The sequence below is a fragment of the Plecotus auritus genome (genome assembly GCF_963455305.1).
Source record: "Plecotus auritus genome assembly, chromosome: 1".
In the NCBI taxonomy this organism is placed as follows: Eukaryota; Metazoa; Chordata; class Mammalia; order Chiroptera; family Vespertilionidae; genus Plecotus; species Plecotus auritus.
The window spans coordinates 3,442,640-3,462,136 of NC_137770.1; the positions used below are offsets into that span (position 1 = coordinate 3,442,640).

A 19,497-nucleotide genomic window follows, 5' to 3' on the forward strand; every position below is an offset into this window, starting at 1 on the left:
GTGAGGAGCAGGCCTGGTCCTTCTGGTGGCTGTTTCTTTTCTTTTCTGTTTTTAAAATATACTTTATTGATTTTTTACAGAGAGGAAGGGGTAGTTAGAAACATCGATGAGAGAGAAGCATCGATCAGCTGCCTCCTGCACACCTCCCACTGGGAATGTGCCCGCAACCAAGGTGCATGCCCTTGACCGGAATCGAACCCGGGACCCTTCAGTCCGCAGGCCGACGCTCTATCCACTGAGCCAACCCCGTTAGGGCCTTTTCTTTTTTTTTCTTTTTTTTTTTTTAAATATATTTTATTGATTTTTTACAGAGAGGAAGGAAGAGGGATAGTCAGAAACATCGATGAGAGAGAAACATCGACCAGCTGCCTCCCGCACACCTCCTACTGGGGATGTGCCCGCAACCAAGTTACATGCCCTTGACCGGAATCGAACCCGGGACCCTTCAGTCCGCAGGCCGACGCTCTATCCACTGAGCCACACCGGTTAGGGCCTTTTCTTTTCTTTTTAATTTCTTGATTAATGTGTCCTTATCCCCCTTTACCCCCCATCCTCCCCACTCATGCCCTCACCCCCCTGTTGTCTGTGTCCATTGGTTAGCTGGTGGCTGTTTCTTTAAAGCAGGAGCGTAGTTCAAGAGGAACCCCCCCTGGACATCGGGGTGGCTGGGTGTGGTGGGGCCGGAAGTCAGAGGGGAGTGCCCTCCAGAGCCCTGGGGTCCCAGAAGGGCACCACCTTTGCTCAGCGTTCGTGTGCCCCTTGCCAGCCATGTTTTTTTTTTTTTTTAAATATATTTTATTGATATTTTACAGAGAGGAAGGGAGAGGGATAGAGAGCTAGAAACATCGATGAGAGAGAAACATCAATCAGCTGCCTCCTGCACACCTCCCACTGGGGATGTGCCCGCAACCAAGGTACGTGCCCTTGACCGGAATCGAACCTGGGACCACTCAGTCCCCAGGCCGACGCTCTATCCACTGAGCCACACCGGTTTCGGCACCAGCCATGTTTTTTAAATGAATTAAAGCCTCAGATTTCCCCGTGGAGGCGCCCCGGGCGGAGCCCACCTGCACAGTCCGGGTCCGACTCTGATCCTGCCGGTGCTGTAGGTGCCCAGGGGGAGGAGAGACACTGTTTCCATAGCAGGAAGCGGGTCCCCAGCCGGTGTGGCTCAGTGGATAGAGCATCGGCCTGTGGATTGAAGGGTCCCAGGTTGGATTCTGGTCAAAGGGCACGTACCTACCTCGGTTACAGGCTCCGGGTCCTGGTCCGGGGCATGCAGGAGGCAACCAATCGATGTGTCTCTCTCGTTTCGGTATTTCTCTCTGTCTCTCCCTCTCCCATCCACTTTCTCTGAAAATCAATGGGGGAAAAAATATCCTCAGGCGAGGATAAAAAAAAAAAAAGAAGAAGAAGAAGAAATAAGAGGAGAGGGAGGCGTGGACAGAGGTGGAGGCCGGGAAGCGGGCACGTGATTGCAGGTGGGTGGGTTTTGGAGGAAGAGTCCACAGACTGGCAGACAGAATGGGTAAGGCGGCGTGTGAGGGTGTGAAATGAAGAGGGTGTGCCATTTGCTGTGAGGGACAGCGGGCAGGTGAAAGGTGAAAGGTGAAAGGGTGAGGCATGCCACCCCAGGGGCGGGGGCCGATGTCACTAGCGGGCACGTTAATAACCAGACGGACAGGTGAAGACGGTAGGCGTCGGGACTCAGGCGCCACCGCCCACCGGAGGCGGGAAGCCGGTATCAGGGAGACTAGAGACTGGGAGGAGGGAGCAGCATGGAGGGGCCCCCTCCGCTCAGCTGCGGCTCACGCGGGCCTGGCCAGCACAGGAGGCCGGGACCTGGGAGCCGGGAGACGGGGGAGCGGGACTTGGAGAGGCCCCCGCCATGTAGCAGGAGTGGTCGGTCCACGCACGTCTTTCTTTTTTTTTTTTTTCTTAAATATATTTTATTGATATTTTACAGAGAGGAAGGGAGAGGGATAGAGAGCTAGAAACATCGATGAGAGAGAAACATCGATCAGCTGCCTCCTGCACACCTCCTACTGGGGATGTGCCCACAACCAAGGTACATGCTCTTGACCGGAATCGAACCTGGGACCCTTGAGTATGCAGGCCGATGCTCTATCCATTGAGCGAAACAGGTTAGGGCTGGAGATTTTTTTTTTTTAAATATATTTTATTGATATTTTACAGAGAGGAAGGGAGAGGGATAGAGAGCTAGAAACATCGATGAGAGAGAAACATCCATCAGCTGCCTCCTGCACACCTCCCACTGGGGATGTGCCCGCAACCAAGGTACATGCCCTTGACCGGAATCGAACCTGGGACCTTTCAGTCCCCAGGCTGACGCTCTATCCACTGAGCCAAACCGGTTAGGGCTGGAGATTTTTTTTTAAATTGATTTTGAGGGAGAGAGGAAGGGAGAGGGAGAAAGAGAAACCAAAGTGAGAGCAAACCATCATCAGCTGCCTCCTGCACCCTCCCGGCCGGGGACGGAGCCCCCCACCCAGGCAGCGTACCTCGGTTGCAGGCTCCAGGGCATGCGGGAGGCAACCAATGGATGTGTCTCTCTCATCTCGGTATTTCTCTCTGTCTCTCCCTCTCCCTTCCACTTTCTCTAAAAATCAATGGGAAAAAAAAACAAAAAACCCAAAATATTAACCTGACCGGGAATCGAACTGGAAACTTTTTGGTTCACGGGACGACGCCCAACCAATTGAGCCACACCAGCCAGGGCTAGACTTTTTTTTTTTTTTTTTTTTTTTTTTAGCTGAATCTTTACTTCACTCCTTATACCAAAATAAATTCCAGCCCTGACTGGTTTGGCTCAGCGGATAGAGCGTCGGCCTGCGGACTGAAAGGTCCCGGGTTCGATCCCGGTCAAGGGCATGTACCTTGGTTGCGGGCACATCCCCAGTGGGGGGTGTGCAGGAGGCAGCTGATCGATGTTTCTCTCTCATCGATGTTTCTAACTCTCTATCCCCCTCCCTTCCTCTCTGTAAAAAAAAAAAAAAATCAATAAAATATATATTAAGAAAATAAATAAATAAATTCCAGATGGAGCAGAAATTTAATCATGAAGGATGAAACTATAAAATCTCTAAAAATTGGGAAAATCGTTTATCATCCTGGAGCCAGGAGGGCCTCTGGATCAGCAAAACGGGGAGGAAATGGCCTTTTAAGACATGCATCACTCTCACAAGTCGACCATCACAGACAATCTGCACAAGGCAGGACCCCCCTTTCACACCCACCATTAAGAATTAAACTAGAGCCGAAACCGGTTTGGCTCAGTGGATAGAGCGTCGGCCTGCGGACTGAAGGGTCCCGGGTTCGATTCCGGTCAAGGGCATGTACCTTGGTTGCGGGCACAACCCCAGTGGGAGGTGTGCAGGAGGCAGCTGATCGATGTTTCTAGCTCTCTATCCCTCTCCCTTCCTCTCTGTAAAATATCAATAAAATATATTTAAAAAATTAAAAAAAAAAAGAATTAAACTAGAAATTACCATCAAATACAAAAATACAGGTAATAGGCACACAGCCCTCTTCCTCACAATCTTAGGACATTTACGATGATCTGTGCCCTTGAGGTCTTCCGGCCTGTGGTGCGTGCATGGGGGCGGGGGCGGGGGGGAGGGGGTGCCACGGGCCGTCCCGCCCGGCTCCGGCTCCGCACGCGGGGACCAGCACTGGCCGCTGGAGGCTGGCCCAGGTGGGAGACTCTGCTCAACGGATGTTGGCAAACGAAGCGTCGCTTGATTTACTGTTCTGTTTACAGACAAGCTTCTCAAGGGCAGGACCCAGGGGGCTCATCGCACGAGAACTTGGCAATCAGGCTCCCGCCGGCTGACCACCGAGCCTGCAGCGAGCACCGTGGAGTGTCGGAGTCTCTGGGTGCAGATCCCCTGCGAAACACACCCTTTCAGGGCCAGGAAAGTGGTTTTTTTATAAAGCACTGAACGCGCCCTGACCGGTGTGGCTCAGTGGATAGAGCGTTGGCCTGCGGACTGAAGGGTCCCGGGTTCGATTCCGGTCAAGGGGAATGTACCTTGGTTGCGGGCACATCCCCAGTGGGGGGTGTGCAGGAGGCAGCTGATCGACGTTACTCTCTCATCGATGTTCTAAACTCTCTATCCCTCTCCCTTCCTCTCTGTAAAAAAATATAAAATATATTAAAAAACAAAAACAAAACACAAGCCCTAACCGGTTTGGCTCGGTGGATAGAGCGTCGGCCTGCGGACTGAAGGGTCCCGGGTTCGATTCCGGTCATGGGCATGGACCTTGGTTGCGGGCACATCCCCAGTAGGGGGCGTGCAGGAGGCAGCTGATCGATGTTTCTCTCTCATCGATATTTCTAACTCTCTATCCCTCTCCCTTCCTCTCTGTAAAAATGCAATAAAAAATATATATATATATATATATTTTAAAAAAACACAAACAAAAAGCACTGGACGGGATTCCCTTTCTAGAACGAAAAATGGAGGCTCTGCCCCAAAGCAGGGCTGAGGCAGCAAGGTTGAGTGGTTTGACCCTCCTTCGCCTGTGGGGACAGCGCCCTCCTCCCTCCCGGCCCCGAGGCCCCTCCTGGAGGTGCAGCTGCTCACGTTCGAACCCCACCCGAGAGCCGGTTCCGCTCGAGGCCTACGCTGACGCCACATGGACGGGCACCCCGGGCTCAGCCGTCCCCGACGACAGGTCTTCACAGACAGCAGCCTCTGCCTGGCCACCGGGTCCCCGCACCACCAGGCCACCCCAATTTTGGGCCAGCCAGTGTGTCCGGCTGTATTTCTGGGTCGTAGCTGTGTGGTTCCACATGGAGCAGCATCGATTCTTCCGTTTTTGTTCTTTTTAATATATTTTTATTTTTTCTTTATTTCCGAGAGGAAGGGAGAGAGAGAGAGAGAGAGAGAGAGAGAGAGAGAGAAACATCAGTGATGACAGAGCCGACGCTCCGTCCACGGGGCCACACCGGCCGGGGCTGGCCGTTACCATTTTTTAAGGTGACAATCGAAGGAAAGGAGATCAGGGCCCCTGACTAAATAGACAGGTATTGCGTGTGTAAACATTTGGGGGTGGGGAGGGGCCACACAGGCTGAAATTGCTGACATAGCCGTGGCCGATGTGGCTCGGTTGGTTGGGCACTGGAAGGTTGCTGGTTCGATTCCCACGTCAGGGCACGTGCCCCCGACTTCTGGCTGAGTGCCCGGGAGAGGGCGTGCAAGGAGGCAGCCGACAGATCCATGTTTCTCTCGCTCTCCCTCTCCCTTCCTCCCTCTTTCTCTAGAAATCGATAAAAACTCTTTTTAAAAAGTATTTTTTTTTAAATTGATTTCAGAGAGGAAGGGAGAGAGAGAGGAACATCAACGATGAGAGAGAATCACTGATCGGCTGCCTCCTGCGCGCCCCCCACTAAGGATGGACCCCCCCCCCCCCCCCCCCCCCGGTTCATAGGTTGACCCTCAACCACGGAGCACAGCAGCCGGACACTGAACCCTCTTTTTATAAAAAGAGAAAAGGAAATAGCTGACGGAGACCAGTGCAGGCTGGCGAGGGCCTCCGGGCCGAACACCGCGCTCCTCACGGCTGGCGGGTGAGGCTCAGGGACCCGCAGCCGCCCTCGGCCCCGCACGGGTCCTGCAGGAGAAACCCAAAGGCGCCCCGGCATGTGGGGAAGGTGTGGCAGCATTTCAAGGAGCAAAATGTAACCAAAGGGACGTCCGATGGCAGAAGAGGAGTGACGGCGCGGAGCCGGGGTGGTGGGGGACACCCACCCACGGGGCAGGTGCGCCCTGTGAGTCGCTGCGGGACAGCCCGGCTCAGGGACCACGTGCCGAGGAGGGGCCTCGCGCTCCCCAGCCGTGGGCGCCCCGAGAACAAGGGGCACCTTTGTGTTTGATACTCCTCTGTGTTTGCTACAACGGAGGCAGCGTCACAATAAGGCAGTGCACGTGAAACGTTGGAAAGAGGGAGAAGGAGCAGCAGAAGTCGGCAGAGGACGCGCGCGGGGAAGTCGCCAGCGGCCGCGTGAGCTGCGTGCAACGCCCGCCCGCAGTGCCAGCCACACGAACATGGAAATGGCTCCCGGTTTTCCTTATTTGTATTTATTTACTTACGGTATTGATGTCAGAGAGGAAGGGAGCGGGAGAGAGATGGAAACATCCACAATGAGAGAGGATCATGGACCGGCTGCCTCCCGCACGCCCCTCCCTGGGGATGGAGCCCGCCGCCCGGGCCTGTGCCCCGACCGAAAATCAAACCCTGACCTCCTGGTGCGTGGGGCGACGCTCAACCGCGGAGCCACGTCTTACAATTCGCAAAAATGATTTTGGTCACCTTCCGCCAACGGAGGGAAGAGGTTCCCGAAAGCGGGGTCCTGCATCGGCATCAGGAGGCATTGTGCACTTTGGGGCCAACGGAGACCGAGCCACGGGGGGCACTTGTCAAAGGTTTGCGTCCGCCGTGAGGGGCACGGACAGGGATTCTGGTCACAGGTGGGAAGGCCACGGGGCCTGGTCACAGGTGGGAAGGCCACGGGGTCTGGTCACAGGTGGGAAGGCCACGGGGTCTGCCTACGGGGTCTGGTCACAGGTGGGAAGGCCACGGGGTCTGGTCACAGGTGGGAAGGCCACGGGGTCTGCCTACGGGGTCTGGTCACAGGTGGGAAGGCCACGGGGTCTGGTCACAGGTGGGAAGGCCACGGGGTCTGCCCATGGGGTCTGGTCACAGGTGGGAAGGCCACGGGGTCTGCCCACGGGGTCTGGTCACAGGTGGGAAGGCCACGGGGTCTGCCTACGGGGTCTGGTCACAGGTGGGAAGGCCACGGGGTCTGGTCACAGGTGGGAAGGCCACGGGGTCTGCCCATGGGGTCTGGTCACAGGTGGGAAGGCCACGGGATCTGCCCACGGCTCTGGCCTGGCCTGGCTGGTGCTGTGAGGTGGAGAGGGAGTGGGCAAGGGCCACTGGGCAGGTGTCCTGGCAGGACGTGGCCACCCCTTGGGTTCGGGGAGGAGGAGCAGAGAGGAGTCAGAACCAGCCCCGGTGCAGAGACTGCCAGCCCCGGGAGAAAGAGAAATTCCCAAAGGGAAGCCCGGCCGGCGTGGCTCAGGGGCTGAGCGTGGACCTGTGAACCGGGAGTCAGGGTTCAATTCCCAGTCAGGTCACAGGCCCGAGGTGCGGGTCCAATCCCCAGTCGGGGGCGGGCGGGAGGCAGCCGATCCATGATTCTCTCTCATCATGGATGTTTCTCTCTCTCTGTCCCTCTCCCTTCCTCTCTGAAATCAATCAATAAATAAAAAATTTAAAAAAAGAGAAAATTCAGAAGGGGAGACCAAGAACAGAAGGCCAAACACACACACAAAAACAGGAGTGTGTCAGTGGGGCGGGAGGCGCGGGGATTCGGCCGTTAAGCTACCACGTCACACAGGAACCTTCCAGACACTGGGAAGAGCGAGGTTCGCCCTGACCTCTCCCACCTTACAAACGGGAAGAAAAAAATTAAACCCTAATTAGGCCCTGGGTGGTGTGTGCTCCATGGTTAGAGTCAGACCGCGCACCCTGAAGGGTTGTGGGTTTGATTCCCAGTCAAGGGCACGGGCCTGGGCTCCAGGTTTTGTTTTTGTTTTTTTTAAAATATATTTTATTGATTTTTTTTACAGAGAGGAAGGAAGAGGGATAGGGAGTTAGAAACATCGATGAGAGAGAAACATCGATCAGCTGCCTCCTGCACACCTCCTACTGGGGATGTGCCCCCATCCAAGGTACATGCCCTTGACCGGAATCGAACCCGGGACCCTTCAGTCCACAGGCCGACGCTCTATCCACTGAGCCAAACCGGTTTTGGCTTGGGCTCCAGGTTTGATCCCTTGCCCTAGTGGGGCGCGTGCGGTAGGCAACCAATTGACGTGTGTGTCTCTCGCACCGATGTTTCTCTCCCCCTCCCTCCTTCCCTTTCAGCCTCTCTGAAAATCAATGGAAACAAATACCTTCGGGTGAGGATTATCAAAAAGCAAACACCCTCATCAGGCAGAAGGAAAAAACATGATAAGATCAGAGTGGAAATCAATGAAACAGAGAAACAGGAAAACCCATAGCCCTGGCTGCTTTGGCTCAGTGGTTAGAGTGTCGGCACACGGACCAAAGGGTCACAGGTTCGATTCCCAGGCAAGGGCACGTACCTCGGTTGCAGGTTTGATCCCAACCAGTTTATGTGTCTCTCTCATATCGATCGATGTTTCTCTCGCTCTCTTTCTCTCTCTCTCTCTCCCCCTTCTCCCTCCCGTCCACTCTCTCTCTCTCTAAAAGATCAATGGGAAAAATATCCTCGGGTGAGGATTAAAAAAAAAAGAAAGTAGAAAACTATTAAACCAAATATGGTTCTTAAAAATATATATATATATATACACATATATAATACATATGTATATATATAATATGTATATACATACTATATATATATACACACAGATATATATATATACATATATATATGTGTGTATATATATATATATATATATATATATATATATATATATATATATAATTGGCCCGGTGCATGAAAATTAATGCACTGGAGGGCGGTCCCTCACCCCAGAGCCCTCAGGGGCGGGAAGTGACCTGGCGATCAGGGGAAGGTGACGCCCCCATCACACCTCTGCTGCTGCCACTGCCGGCAGCACAAGCCTCAGCCAGCCCTGGTTACCTGAGCCTCAGGTGGCCCTGGGAAGCTGGGCAGCCACCATCCGAGGCTTGCCTGCGCCTTGGGTCCGCCCTGGGTGGCTGGAGGCTGAGGGGACTGGGGGACCCTGGAGGCGGGCCTGGCCGTGTTGTGTGCCTGCCGCCCTGGTGGGGCTGAGGGGACTGGGCGCTGCCGTCTTGTGGCTGTGGGCACCGCCATCTTTATTTTTTATTTTTTTTTAAATATATTTTACTGATTTTTTACAGAGAGGAAAGGAGAGGGACAAAGAGCCAGAAACATCGATGAGAGAGAAACATCGACCAGCTGCCTCCTGCACACCTCCTACTGGGGATGTGCCCGCAACCAAGGTACATGCCCTTGACCGGAATCAAACCTGGGACCCTTGAGTCCGCAGGCTGACGCTCCATCCACTGAGCCAAACCGGTTAGGGCGGCACTGCCATCTTTGAGGTAGTGGCAGTCAATTAGCATATTCCCTCCTTATTGGCTATGGGCGCCACCATCTTTGTGATGCTGTGACGGTCGATTAGCATATTCCCTCTTTATTAGATAGGGTATTTTATTGATTTCAGAGAAGAATGGAGAGGGAGAGAGAAATAAAAACATCAGTGATGAGAGAGAATCATTGATCGGCTGCCTCCTGCACGCCCCCCCTACTGGGGATTGAGCCCGCAACCTGGGCATGGGCCCTTGGCCAGAATCGAACCTGGGACCCTTCAGTCCGCAGGCCGATGCTCTATCCACTGAGCCAAACCACGTGGGGCCCAAATATGGTTCTTTAGGAAGGTCAGTTGAATGGATAAAGCTCTAGGCCAGGGGTGGGCAAACTTTTTGACTTGAGGGCCACAATGGGTTCTTAAACTGGACCGGAGGGCCGGAACAAAAGCATGGATGGAGTGTTTGTGTGAACTAATATAAATTCAAAGTAAAGGAGCGTAGGGGAGAGCAAGAGAACCCTCCGCTCTTTCGGCTCCGCGGGCCAGATAGAACAGCCGAACGGGCCGGATCCAGCCCGTGGGCCGTAGTTTGCCCACGGCTGCTCTAGGCTGGTCTGGAAAATAAAGAGACAAGACAAAAATGACCGAAGTGAGCAACGTGAGTGTGAGAGGGACAGGAGGGACACTTAGCTCATTTGATAAGCTTTACGAGCGTTTATCAAATAACCTTTGGGTCCAAGAAGAATTCAAAGGGGAAACTTATAAATTGTGCATTTTAATCTGTGCACTTTTTGTGTGTCATTGAGGCCTCAATAAAGGTGTTTAAGTAAAACCACAAGACCGGCTGGTGTGGCTCTGTAGTTGAGCATTGACCTATGACCCAGGAGGTCACCCTTGGATTCCCAGTCAGAGCACAGGCTCCAGTTCGGGCCTCAGTCCCCAGTGGGGGTCATGCAGGAGGCAGCCTATCCATGATTCTCTCTCATCATGGATGTTTCTATCTCTCTCTCCCTCTCCCTTACTCTCTGAAATCAATAAGAATATATAAAAAATATTTAAAAAAAAGCCCTGGCCGGTTTGGCTCAGTGGATAGAGCATCGGCCTGTGGACTGAAGGGTCCCGGGTTCGATTCCAGTCAAGGGCATGTACTTTGGTTGAGGGCACATCCCCAGTAGGGAGTGTGCAGGAGGCAGCTCATTGATGTTTCTCTCTCATTGATGTTTCTAACTCTCTTTTCCTCTCTGTAAAAAATCAATAAAATATATTTAAAAAAAAAAAATAAAAAATATTAAAAAAACAGCCCTGGCTGGTTTGGCTCAGTGGATAGAGTATCGGTCTGCGGACTGAAGGGTCCCAAGTTCGATTGCGGTCAAGGGCACATGCCCGGGTTGCGGGCTCCATCCCCAGTAGGGGGCAGTCAGGAGGTAGCCGATCCATGATTCTCTCTCATCATGGATGTTTCCTATCTCTCTCTCCCTCTCCCTTCCTCTCTGAAATCAATAAGAAAAAATACTTAAAAAAAGGAACAGTTATCTAACTTTATAAAACAAAAACCAAAACAAACAACAACAAAAAAACACACCAAACACCCGGATGGAAGCACGGAGGGGAAAGGAGAAAAGTCAGAGGACGAGGCGTTGGGGGTGTGGTAAGAACCCAACGCAGGTGCACGTGACGTCCGGGCGGAGTGGGGGAGAACCGTGCAGAAGCCACACCGTGACTTTAGTTAGCATAAGGACATCACGTGGGAGCATGCAGCCAAGCTGCTGAGAACACAAGTTTTAAAAGCATCCAGGGAGAAAAGCACATTGTCTTCAAAGTGCAATAGAAACGATGCAATGGAATGATGGAAGCAAGAGGGCAGTGGAACAGGGTCTTTCAGGTGCCCAAGACATTGACCACCAGCCTCCCGGCGCCTCCAGCTCTGTCCTAGGCCACTCCCGCCCGCCCCTCCCGCTGCCCAGCTGCTCCCCTCCGCGCCCCTACCTCCCAAGGCAGCTGGGGGCTTGACCACGCCACACTCGGAGGGATGCTGGTCCAGCCCCCCACACCCTCTCTCTCTCTCTTTTTTTAATATATATTTTTTATTGATTTCAGAGAGGAAGGGAGAGGGAGAGAGAGATAGGAACATCAATGATGAGAGAGAATCATTGATCGGCTGCCTCCTGCACGCCCCCTACTGGGGATCGAGCCCACAACCCGGGCATGTGCCCTTGACCGGAATCAAACCTGGGACCCTTCAGTCTGCAGGCCGATGCTTTATCCACTGAGCCACACCAGCTAGGGCACACCCTCTCTCTTTTTTTAAAAATACATTTTATTGATTTTTTACAGAGAGGAAGGGAGAGGGATGGAGAGTTAGAAACATTGATGAGAGAGAAACATCAACCAGCTGCCTCCTGCACACCCCCCACTGGGGATGTGCCGCAACCAAGGTACATGCCCTTGACCGGAATCGAACCTGGGACCCTTGAGTCCGCAGGCCGATGCTCTGTCCACTGAGCCACACCGGTCAGGGCCCCCCACACCCTGTCTTATCGTCCTCATCTCGGTGGCACCTCTTGGCACTGTGGGCTTCTGTCGCCCCCGCTAGCCCCTTCCAACCCCACCCCCCACCCCCTCTCCAGTGTGGTTCCCTGATCCCCACAGCTCCCTGCCTGCATTGCTGCAGGGCCACCCTGCATGGTGCTCTCCTTGAGTTTTCCTTATTTATTTATTTACTTATTTATTTAATATGTTTTCACTGATTTCAGAGAGAGAAAGGGAGAGATAGAAACATCAATGATGACAATCACCAATCGGCTGCCTCCTGCGCACCCCCTACTGGGGACGGAGCCTGCAACCCGGGCGTGTGCCCTTGGCCGAGACTCGAGCCCTGACCTCCTGGTTCATGGGTGGAGGTTCAACCACTGAGCCACGCCAGCCAGGCCTCCGTTGTCTTTGAGAATGTTCTTGCGTGTTGTGCAGCACCGCTTCCAGATGACTCGAGGACCAGCTCATCAAGGTATCCGAAAATCTCGTTGCCCTATGATGAGGATTCAATCGACTTGACCACTGAATTGTGGAGGGTTCCTGTATTTGCAACTTTGCCAGTTTTCCGATTTACTTTAAGCTCCCGTCAGCTCCTATAGTTAAAATTCAAATTTTTTAAAAAATGCAATCTTGCACATTTCTCTTTTTAAAAATATATTTTATTGATTTTTTACAGAGAGGAAGGGAGAGAGAGAGAGAGAATTAGACACATCGATGAGAGAGAAACATCCACCAGCTGCCTCCTGCACACCCCCCACTGGTGATGTGCCCGCAACCAAGGTACATGCCCTTGGCCGGAATCGAACCCGGGACCCTTGAGTCCGCAGGCCGATGCTCTATCCACTGAGCCAAACCGGTTAGGGCTGCACACTTCTTTTTAGGGTTATTCCCAGGGCCGTCAAGGGTGTTGGGACCACTGAGAATGGCGAGCGTGGGTGGGGGGGACACGAAATGTAACTGTCACAGGGAGTCCTATGGGGACCGACAACAGGGACCGAGGCGCATGGGGTGCAGGGACGCGACAGGAACAGCGCCCGGAGCCCGGGAGAGCCTTGCGACCGCCCAGCCAGCACAGACGCTCTGCTTCCCAAAGCCCGTCCGGGGCCCCGCCCATCAATCTGGTCCCGCCCCTGACCCCGCCCCCCACAGCTCCCGGTCCACTCACGGGCCGCGCTCACCACTAACGGCTCGCCCACCGTTTCAGGCCCCAGGCCCCGCCCACCACTCTGGTCCCGCCCCTGACCCCGCCTCCAGATCCCCGTCCAGTCACAGGCCGCGCTCAACCCGGGCCCCGCCCCTCCTCCTGAGGCCGTCGCGCCGCCGCGAGGCCTGCTGGTTCGCGGTGTTTGGACGGTGGCCGCGCTGGGGCTTCCAGGTCGCGGGTTCGAGTCGTCGCGTCTCCGTCTTGGCCCCAGTGCCTGTCTCCGTCCCGCAGGTGCGGCCGTTGCTGACGGCGCGACGAATCTGCCGCTGCGAATCGGCGGGCGCGGCGGCGGAAGAAGCCTCGCGAGAGTCTGGGCGCGGGCGCAGCGGCGGGGCGGGCGGAGCGGCGGGTGAGCGGCGGGCCGAGCGGCGGGCCGAGCGGCCGGAGCGGCGGGCCGGGCCGGGCCTGCGGAGCCGCCGTCATGACGGGCCGCGTGTGCCGCGGCTGCGGCGGCACTGACATCGAGCTGGATGCGGCGCGCGGCGACGCCGTGTGCACCGGCTGCGGCTCGGTGCTCGAGGACAACATCATCGTGTCCGAGGTGCAGTTCGTGGAGAACAGCGGCGGCGGCTCGTCGGCCGTGGGCCAGTTCGTGTCGCTGGACGGTAGGTCCGGGACCGGGCCGGAGCCGGGGCCGGGGCGGGGGGAGCCGCGAGCTCTGCGGCCCGATCTGGGGGTCGTAACGGAACTTCTAACCCGGGGGGGCGGGGCGACGTGCGGGGGCTGCGGGCTGGGGGCAGCGGCGCGTCCGCCCCGAGACCACCGCGCGGCCACGGTGGCCCCCGCGGGCTCCGCTGGGACCCGGCCCCGCGTGGACTCGGACTCCCGCCGCCGAGGCCGCCGCGTTGTTGTGCCCGGGACGGGGACCGGATGGTTCGCCACCTCGGGGAGGCATCGGTCCCCCGCCGGTGCCTCGGAGGTTCGCCCAGGAGGTGGCGCTGCCAGCGCTGCGTCTGGCTGGGCAGCGTCCTGTCGGGTCCGGGCCACCGGGCGCCACTTGGGGTGCTGCGAATAGGGCTGGTGACAACCCCGTGGAAGGGTTCCCATGGGGACGGGCGTTTCCCCTTCCCTCGGCGGTTCCCAGGGACCGGGTCTCGGGACAGCGAGCTGCTCGTTTAAGTTCACGGACTGACCCCTGGCTAGCGTGGCCGCGCCGGCCCTGGGCGCTCCGTGTTTGCGGGGAGCGTGCGCGTTTCCCCGATGCATGTGGTGTTCAGCAGCCCCCCACTCTGTCTGTCCAGTCCTGGCTCACTTCCTGTGTATTTTTGTTGGTTTTGTTGCTGTTGAGCTTTGAACGGTCTTTCCATATTCTAGTTACAAAACCCCTTGTTGGCTATGTCCTTTGCAAAGCAGAACGTTCACATTCTGCCTGAAAGTTTAAACTTTTGTCTGTACTGATTGGAGAGGGAAACATGGGTCAGCTGCCTTGATTGGCTGCTGCAGCGCCCCACACCCGGGCAGGGAGTCCGCAACCCGGGCAGGGAGTCCACTGGTGACCTCTTGATTCATAGGTCCAAGCTCAACCGCTGAGCCACCCCGGCCTGGCTAAAAGTTGGACATTTTTGAGCAGTCTGGCTGGTTTTTTTTCTGTCCTAGATGGTACATTTCTGCACGTGTGGCTGTGTTTTTCTTCCGTCGCGTGTCTTCTGTGTTCCGCATTTAGAGCCGTGGCGGTTTCCGCTTCCTTCATCACGGAGTGCGGTGGGCGAGGCCCATTCTTGCAGGTGGGTGTCGGGTTCCAGCGCCAGGTGCTGCAGGCCTCTCATGCTGGACCTGCCTTGGCTCCTTCGGCGTTGGTCACCCGGCCGGTTTGTGGGGCCTGTTGCTGGGCCCCCAGTTCTGTTCCCTTGGTCCCCGTGCCCTGCCTTGTCCTTACAGCCCTGCCTGGCCTCCTGCACATTTGTAATAAGTCTTGAAATCCGCTGTCCTGAGCCCTCCAACTTTGCTGTCTTATTTTTAAGGTGCTTTTAGCTGTTGTGGGTCCTTTCCATCAAACCTTAGAATAAGTTTGTGTGTATTTACAAATATACATGAAATGGTTTTGAAAAAAATATTTTTTATTGATTTCAGAGAGGAACGGGGGGCGAGGGGATGAGAAAGAATCATGGATCGGCTGCCTCCTGCACTGATTTCAGAGAGGAACCGGGGCGGGGGGGGGGGGTGGATGAGAAAGAATCATGGATCGGCTGCCTCCTGCACTCCCACACTGGGGATCGAGCCCACAACCTGGGCCTGTGCCCTGACTGAGAATCGAACCCTGACCTCCTGGTTCATAGGCCGACACTCACCCACTGAGCCATGCTGGCTGGGCAACACGAAAAGGGGTTTTGATTGAAATTGCGCTAAATCTCTTAAAAAATGTATTTTTCTATTGATTTCAGAGAGGAAGAGAGAAAGAAATAGAAACATCAATGATGAGAGAGAACCAGTGACCGGCTGCCCCCTACCAGGGATTGAGCCATAACGCCGCATGTACCCTGTGTTCTGACCGGGAATCGAACCTCAACCTCCTGGTTCACAGGTTGATGTTCCGCCACTGAGCCAAGTGGGGCAACGTGACGTTTTTACTGCGCTGGGTCTTCCAGTTCATGGACACAGCCCGTCTCTGCTCACACTTAGGGTCCTCTGCTGCCTCAGCATTTGTGGTTTCAGCATAGAGCTCCTGTGCGTTCTTTATTCTTTTAAATATATTTTATTGATTTCAGAGAGGAAGGGAGAGGTAGATAGAAACATCAATGATGAGAGAGAACCATGGATCGGCTGCCTTCTGCACGCCCCCCACTGGGGATCGAGCCCACATCACTGGCATGTGCCCTTGACCGTAATCGAACCCGGGACACTCAGTCCGCAGGCCTATGCTCTATCCTCTGAGCCAGTCCAGCTAGGGTTCCTGTGCATTCTTGAGGTAAGTACCTAAGGTCCAGGCAGAACTACTGTCAGTGTCATTTTTTGAATTTTCATTTCGCGTTGTTTATTGCCCGTGTACAGAAACGTGGTGGGTTTCTGTTGTTGACCGCGCTAAACTTACTGGTCCTAGGGTTTTAAAATAGACTCCCTGGGGTTTCTATGTAGGCAGCGCTTGGTCTCCAAATGGTGGTGTTTTATTTCTCCCTCGGTTTCTCTCTCTTGCCTTAGAGCAGACTGGCTGCCATCGTAATCTGGAGCGTGGTCTCTCCCCACGCAGCATCATGATGGTTACCTAGGGTTTCGGTCCCTGCTCCTCTTTTAGAATTAGTGGCTGAGAGAGAGAGAGAAGCATGGATTTGTTGTTCCACTTATTTATCATTCATTGGTTGATTCTTGTGTGTGCCCTGACCAGGGATCGAACCCTCAACCTTGGCGTATTGGGACAGTGCTCTTGATTTGTAAAGTTGAGGACCTTATCCTGATTTGCTGAGAGTTGGTCATGAGTGGGTGTTGAATTCTGTCAGATAATTTTTCTGTTTTTCTGTTATCAACTGATACAGTCATGGTTTTCTGGGGTAAATGCACATGGTCATGGGGTGTCATTCTGTGTATGAGTTGCTGGATAGACTTGCTAATATGTACATTTAATTATGTTTTTTACTGATTTTTAGAGAGAGAGGGAGGGGGGAGAGAGAGAGAGAAACATCAATGATGAGAGAGAAACATCATTGATTGGCTGCCTCCTGCACACCCCCCACTGGGGATCGAGCCTGCAACCTGGCACGTGACCAGGAATCGAACCGTGACCTCCTGGTTCATGGGTGGACGCTCAGCCCCTGAGCCTCACCAGCTGGGCTAGGTTTGCTAACGACCAGTTGAGGGTTTTTATGTTTATATTCATGTGGGATATTGATCTGTAGTTTTCCTGACCAGTGCCTCGTGGGGTGCGCTGGGGAAGGTCCTCTCCGTTCTGCCTGGAAGAGATGGTGGAAGGTGGGGCCTTTCCTGGACTGTTGGTGGAATTCGCAGTGCAGCCTGCGGGCCTGGAGGTTCCAGCTGCAGAGCCCATTCCTTCCCTCGTTCCCGTTAAGGGCTGGATGGTCTCTGCCGCCTGCGGGGTGGGGTTAGGGTTAGGGTCTGTCCCCCTTGGTCTCAGCCGCTGAGTCTTCGCAGGTGGAGTTGCCGGTGCTGTTCCCTCCGGCCCGAAGCCCGCTGGTCTGCAGTGAGCCCCTTTCCTTCCGGTACTGGTGTTGGGGTGCTCTCTCTCCCCGTTGTCTCCTCTCTGAGGAGTTTATCAACTTCACTCTCTTCTCAGAGAACTGGCTTTGGGTCTCATTGGTTTTTCTCTCTGTTCCTGCCTCCCACCCGGCCGTGTTCTCTCTGGGTGACTGTCAGGGCACCTCCCCGGCGGCTGGCGGGAGGCACTGCCCATGGCTTCGTCGCACAAGCCACCCTCTCCCTGAGTCTCCCAGGCTTTGCTGCCTCAGGAAGAGAGCGACCACCACAGGAGACGGGCACTGGGCTGGGCGCCCCTCGGCCTGCGGGGGGGAGGGGTCCTGGGCAGCGGGCGGTGCTCCCACCCATGTGTGTGACGTCAGGCCAGAGGCTGTTTGCTGGCGTGACTGCCAGAGGGTGGGGGTTCCTCCCGCGTGGGCTGGCGCTGTCCTGGGCGCTCAGGGAAGTGCGGCGGGTCCTGGGCAGAGAGGAAGGCTGTCACCTGCCCGGCAGCCCCTCTGTCCCCAGGGAGGGCTCTCCCAGCCCGGCCTCCTCCCTTCCCCATCACAGCGGCGACGGCGCCGGGCTGGCCGGTTCCCGCCAGTCTCCCTGCGACACCGTGTGTCCAGCGGCTTCTCGGCTCGGCCGCACCCCAGCCGGTCCCCACGCTGCGCTCCCCGCAGAGCGGCCGTCTGGGCCCGAGGCCACTGTGTCCTAGGCGCTCCTGCTTACTCTTTGAGAGCCGAGGGGACAGTTAGTTCAGGGGGTTGTCCAGAGCCTGCCGATGAGCACCGGGGCCCCGGCTCCGGGCAGGGCTCCTGGGAACACGGTGCGCACAGAAGGGCCCGGTTCCTGGAAGGTGTTGGGACCAGCCCGTGTGAGGCCGGGCCCTGGGCTGGACGCTCACAGCACCTCGCTGAGGGGGGGTGGACACCAGGCCGAGTTCCTCAGCGGCTGGGGGGGTCGGCGGGGGGACGGCCGGGAGGGCTAGATGCTGAAGACGGCGGTGCCCCGTGAGGCAGATGGCAAGGGAGGGGCGGAGAGAGGGCTGGGCCGCAGCGGGCCCTGCGGGAGGGTCCCGGGCAGGGGCACGCCGTGTGTGTGGGGCCTGTGGGCGCCCAGCAGGCAGAGCAGGCTTCCCAGCGGGCCGGGGGTGGCTCCGTGACGGGCACTCGGTGTGCCGTGCCGTCAAGCGGACAGCAGTGCTTCCCCGGGGTCCCCTCTGGGGTTGGGACGCCCCGGGCCGAGAGGCTTGACTCAGCAACTGGCTCTGCTTCCTCGGGGCCCCTCTTCCTGGAAGCCCGCCCCGGTTTCCACAGCCAGTGTCCCGAAGGCCTAGGGCGTCCCGGTGTGAGGCGTGAAGCCCGCACGTCTGATGGAGACCCCCACCAGCGGGTGGAAAGGCTCGCTGCCCCAGCCCCTGCCACCGCCCCCGGCATGTGCCCCACCCATCAGGGCCTCTCCTGGCCCAGCTGGCCTGGTGGCTGGGGTCGGAGCAGGGGCCTGGGCCCCGAGCTGGAAGGTTCTGCCTGTCCAGCCTGTGGCCCCGCAGAGCCTGCCGAGCTCCTGGCTGGCGTGTGCCGAGGCGCTGGGCTGAGGGCTGTGTGTCAGATGGGGGAGCCGGGTCCCCCACAGCCGCACGCAGGCTGCACCTCGGAGCTTGCTCCCGCAGCCAGGCTCCGTGGTCACTGCGTCCGTCCGTCCGTCCGGAGGGGCAGGCTGCTGCCACGCTGGGGGCTCACTCATCAGCGCAGGAGGTCCGAGTCCGAGTCCGGCCGGCCTCGGCGCCTGGCTCCCGTGGTCTTGTCCGCGTCCAGGGCACTGCGGGCCCTGGGTGCCTCCCCTTCCCAGGACACCCCGCTGCCCCTCCCACCCTCATGTTCAGTCAGGGGTGCAAGCGAAGCAGGCGTGCTGTGTGCGGCTCTTGGGGTGCTGAGGCCCTGCCTCTCGCTTATTCTTGGGGGTGGGGGGGTGCTGCTAGCTGTGGGCCCAGCGCTCAGAGGCCCAGCGCTGGGATGGGGGGGGGGTGATGCCGTCCCTCCCCTGCTGCCCACAAGGGGGCGGTCGCGGCCTCACGGCACCAAGCCCTGGGCCTCTGCCCGTGCCCTGCAGCTGGTTGGAGCTGTTCTAGAAACGCACATGTGGTGAAGGAGAGGGGCAGGGTGAGGGCATGTGAAGGGCAAGAAGACCGTGCTTTGGCGGAGAGGACCCAGCGTCCTGTCCTTGAGTGCTTTCCAGTCTTTATCGGTTGTAACCAAATCGGGGGGCGGGGTGCTTGTCGAGTAAAGATACAGGTTGGTTCCGCAGGCAGGTCCTCCCCCCCCCCCCCCCCCCCCCGCAGCTGCCACAGACCTTACTCGGTGAGGGTCAGGCAGGGAGAGCCGGTTCTCCTGGGAGCCGGTGATGCACTGAGGCCATGCAGAGAGCACTAGTATGCATACCTGTATGCATGTGTGCAGGCCTGTATGCGCACATGTGTGCGAGAACATGTGCACGCGCGCACAT

At 56.6% G+C, this 19,497-nt stretch overlaps 1 protein-coding gene across 5 annotated transcripts in view; it reads left to right on the forward strand.

Annotated features, from left to right (window-relative positions):
• The first annotated feature begins 13,140 nt into the window (after nt 1–13,140).
• The window catches only part of BRF1 (BRF1 general transcription factor IIIB subunit), a 40,408-nt gene continuing 34,051 nt past the window's right edge, over nt 13,141–19,497 (forward strand). For 2 of the 5 annotated variants that reach the window (XR_013961603.1, XM_080687447.1), the window contains exon 1: nt 13,180–13,475. Coding sequence is in view for 3 of the 5 variants with exons in the window: in XM_080687447.1 (XP_080543573.1) it covers nt 13,292–13,475 (184 nt within the window). In the remaining 2 variants the exon portion in view is untranslated. Of the gene's footprint in view, nt 13,476–14,545; nt 14,595–19,497 lie in introns of those variants that run through there. The other 3 variants (XM_080687448.1, XM_080687446.1, XM_080687449.1) reach the window with 3 other exon arrangements.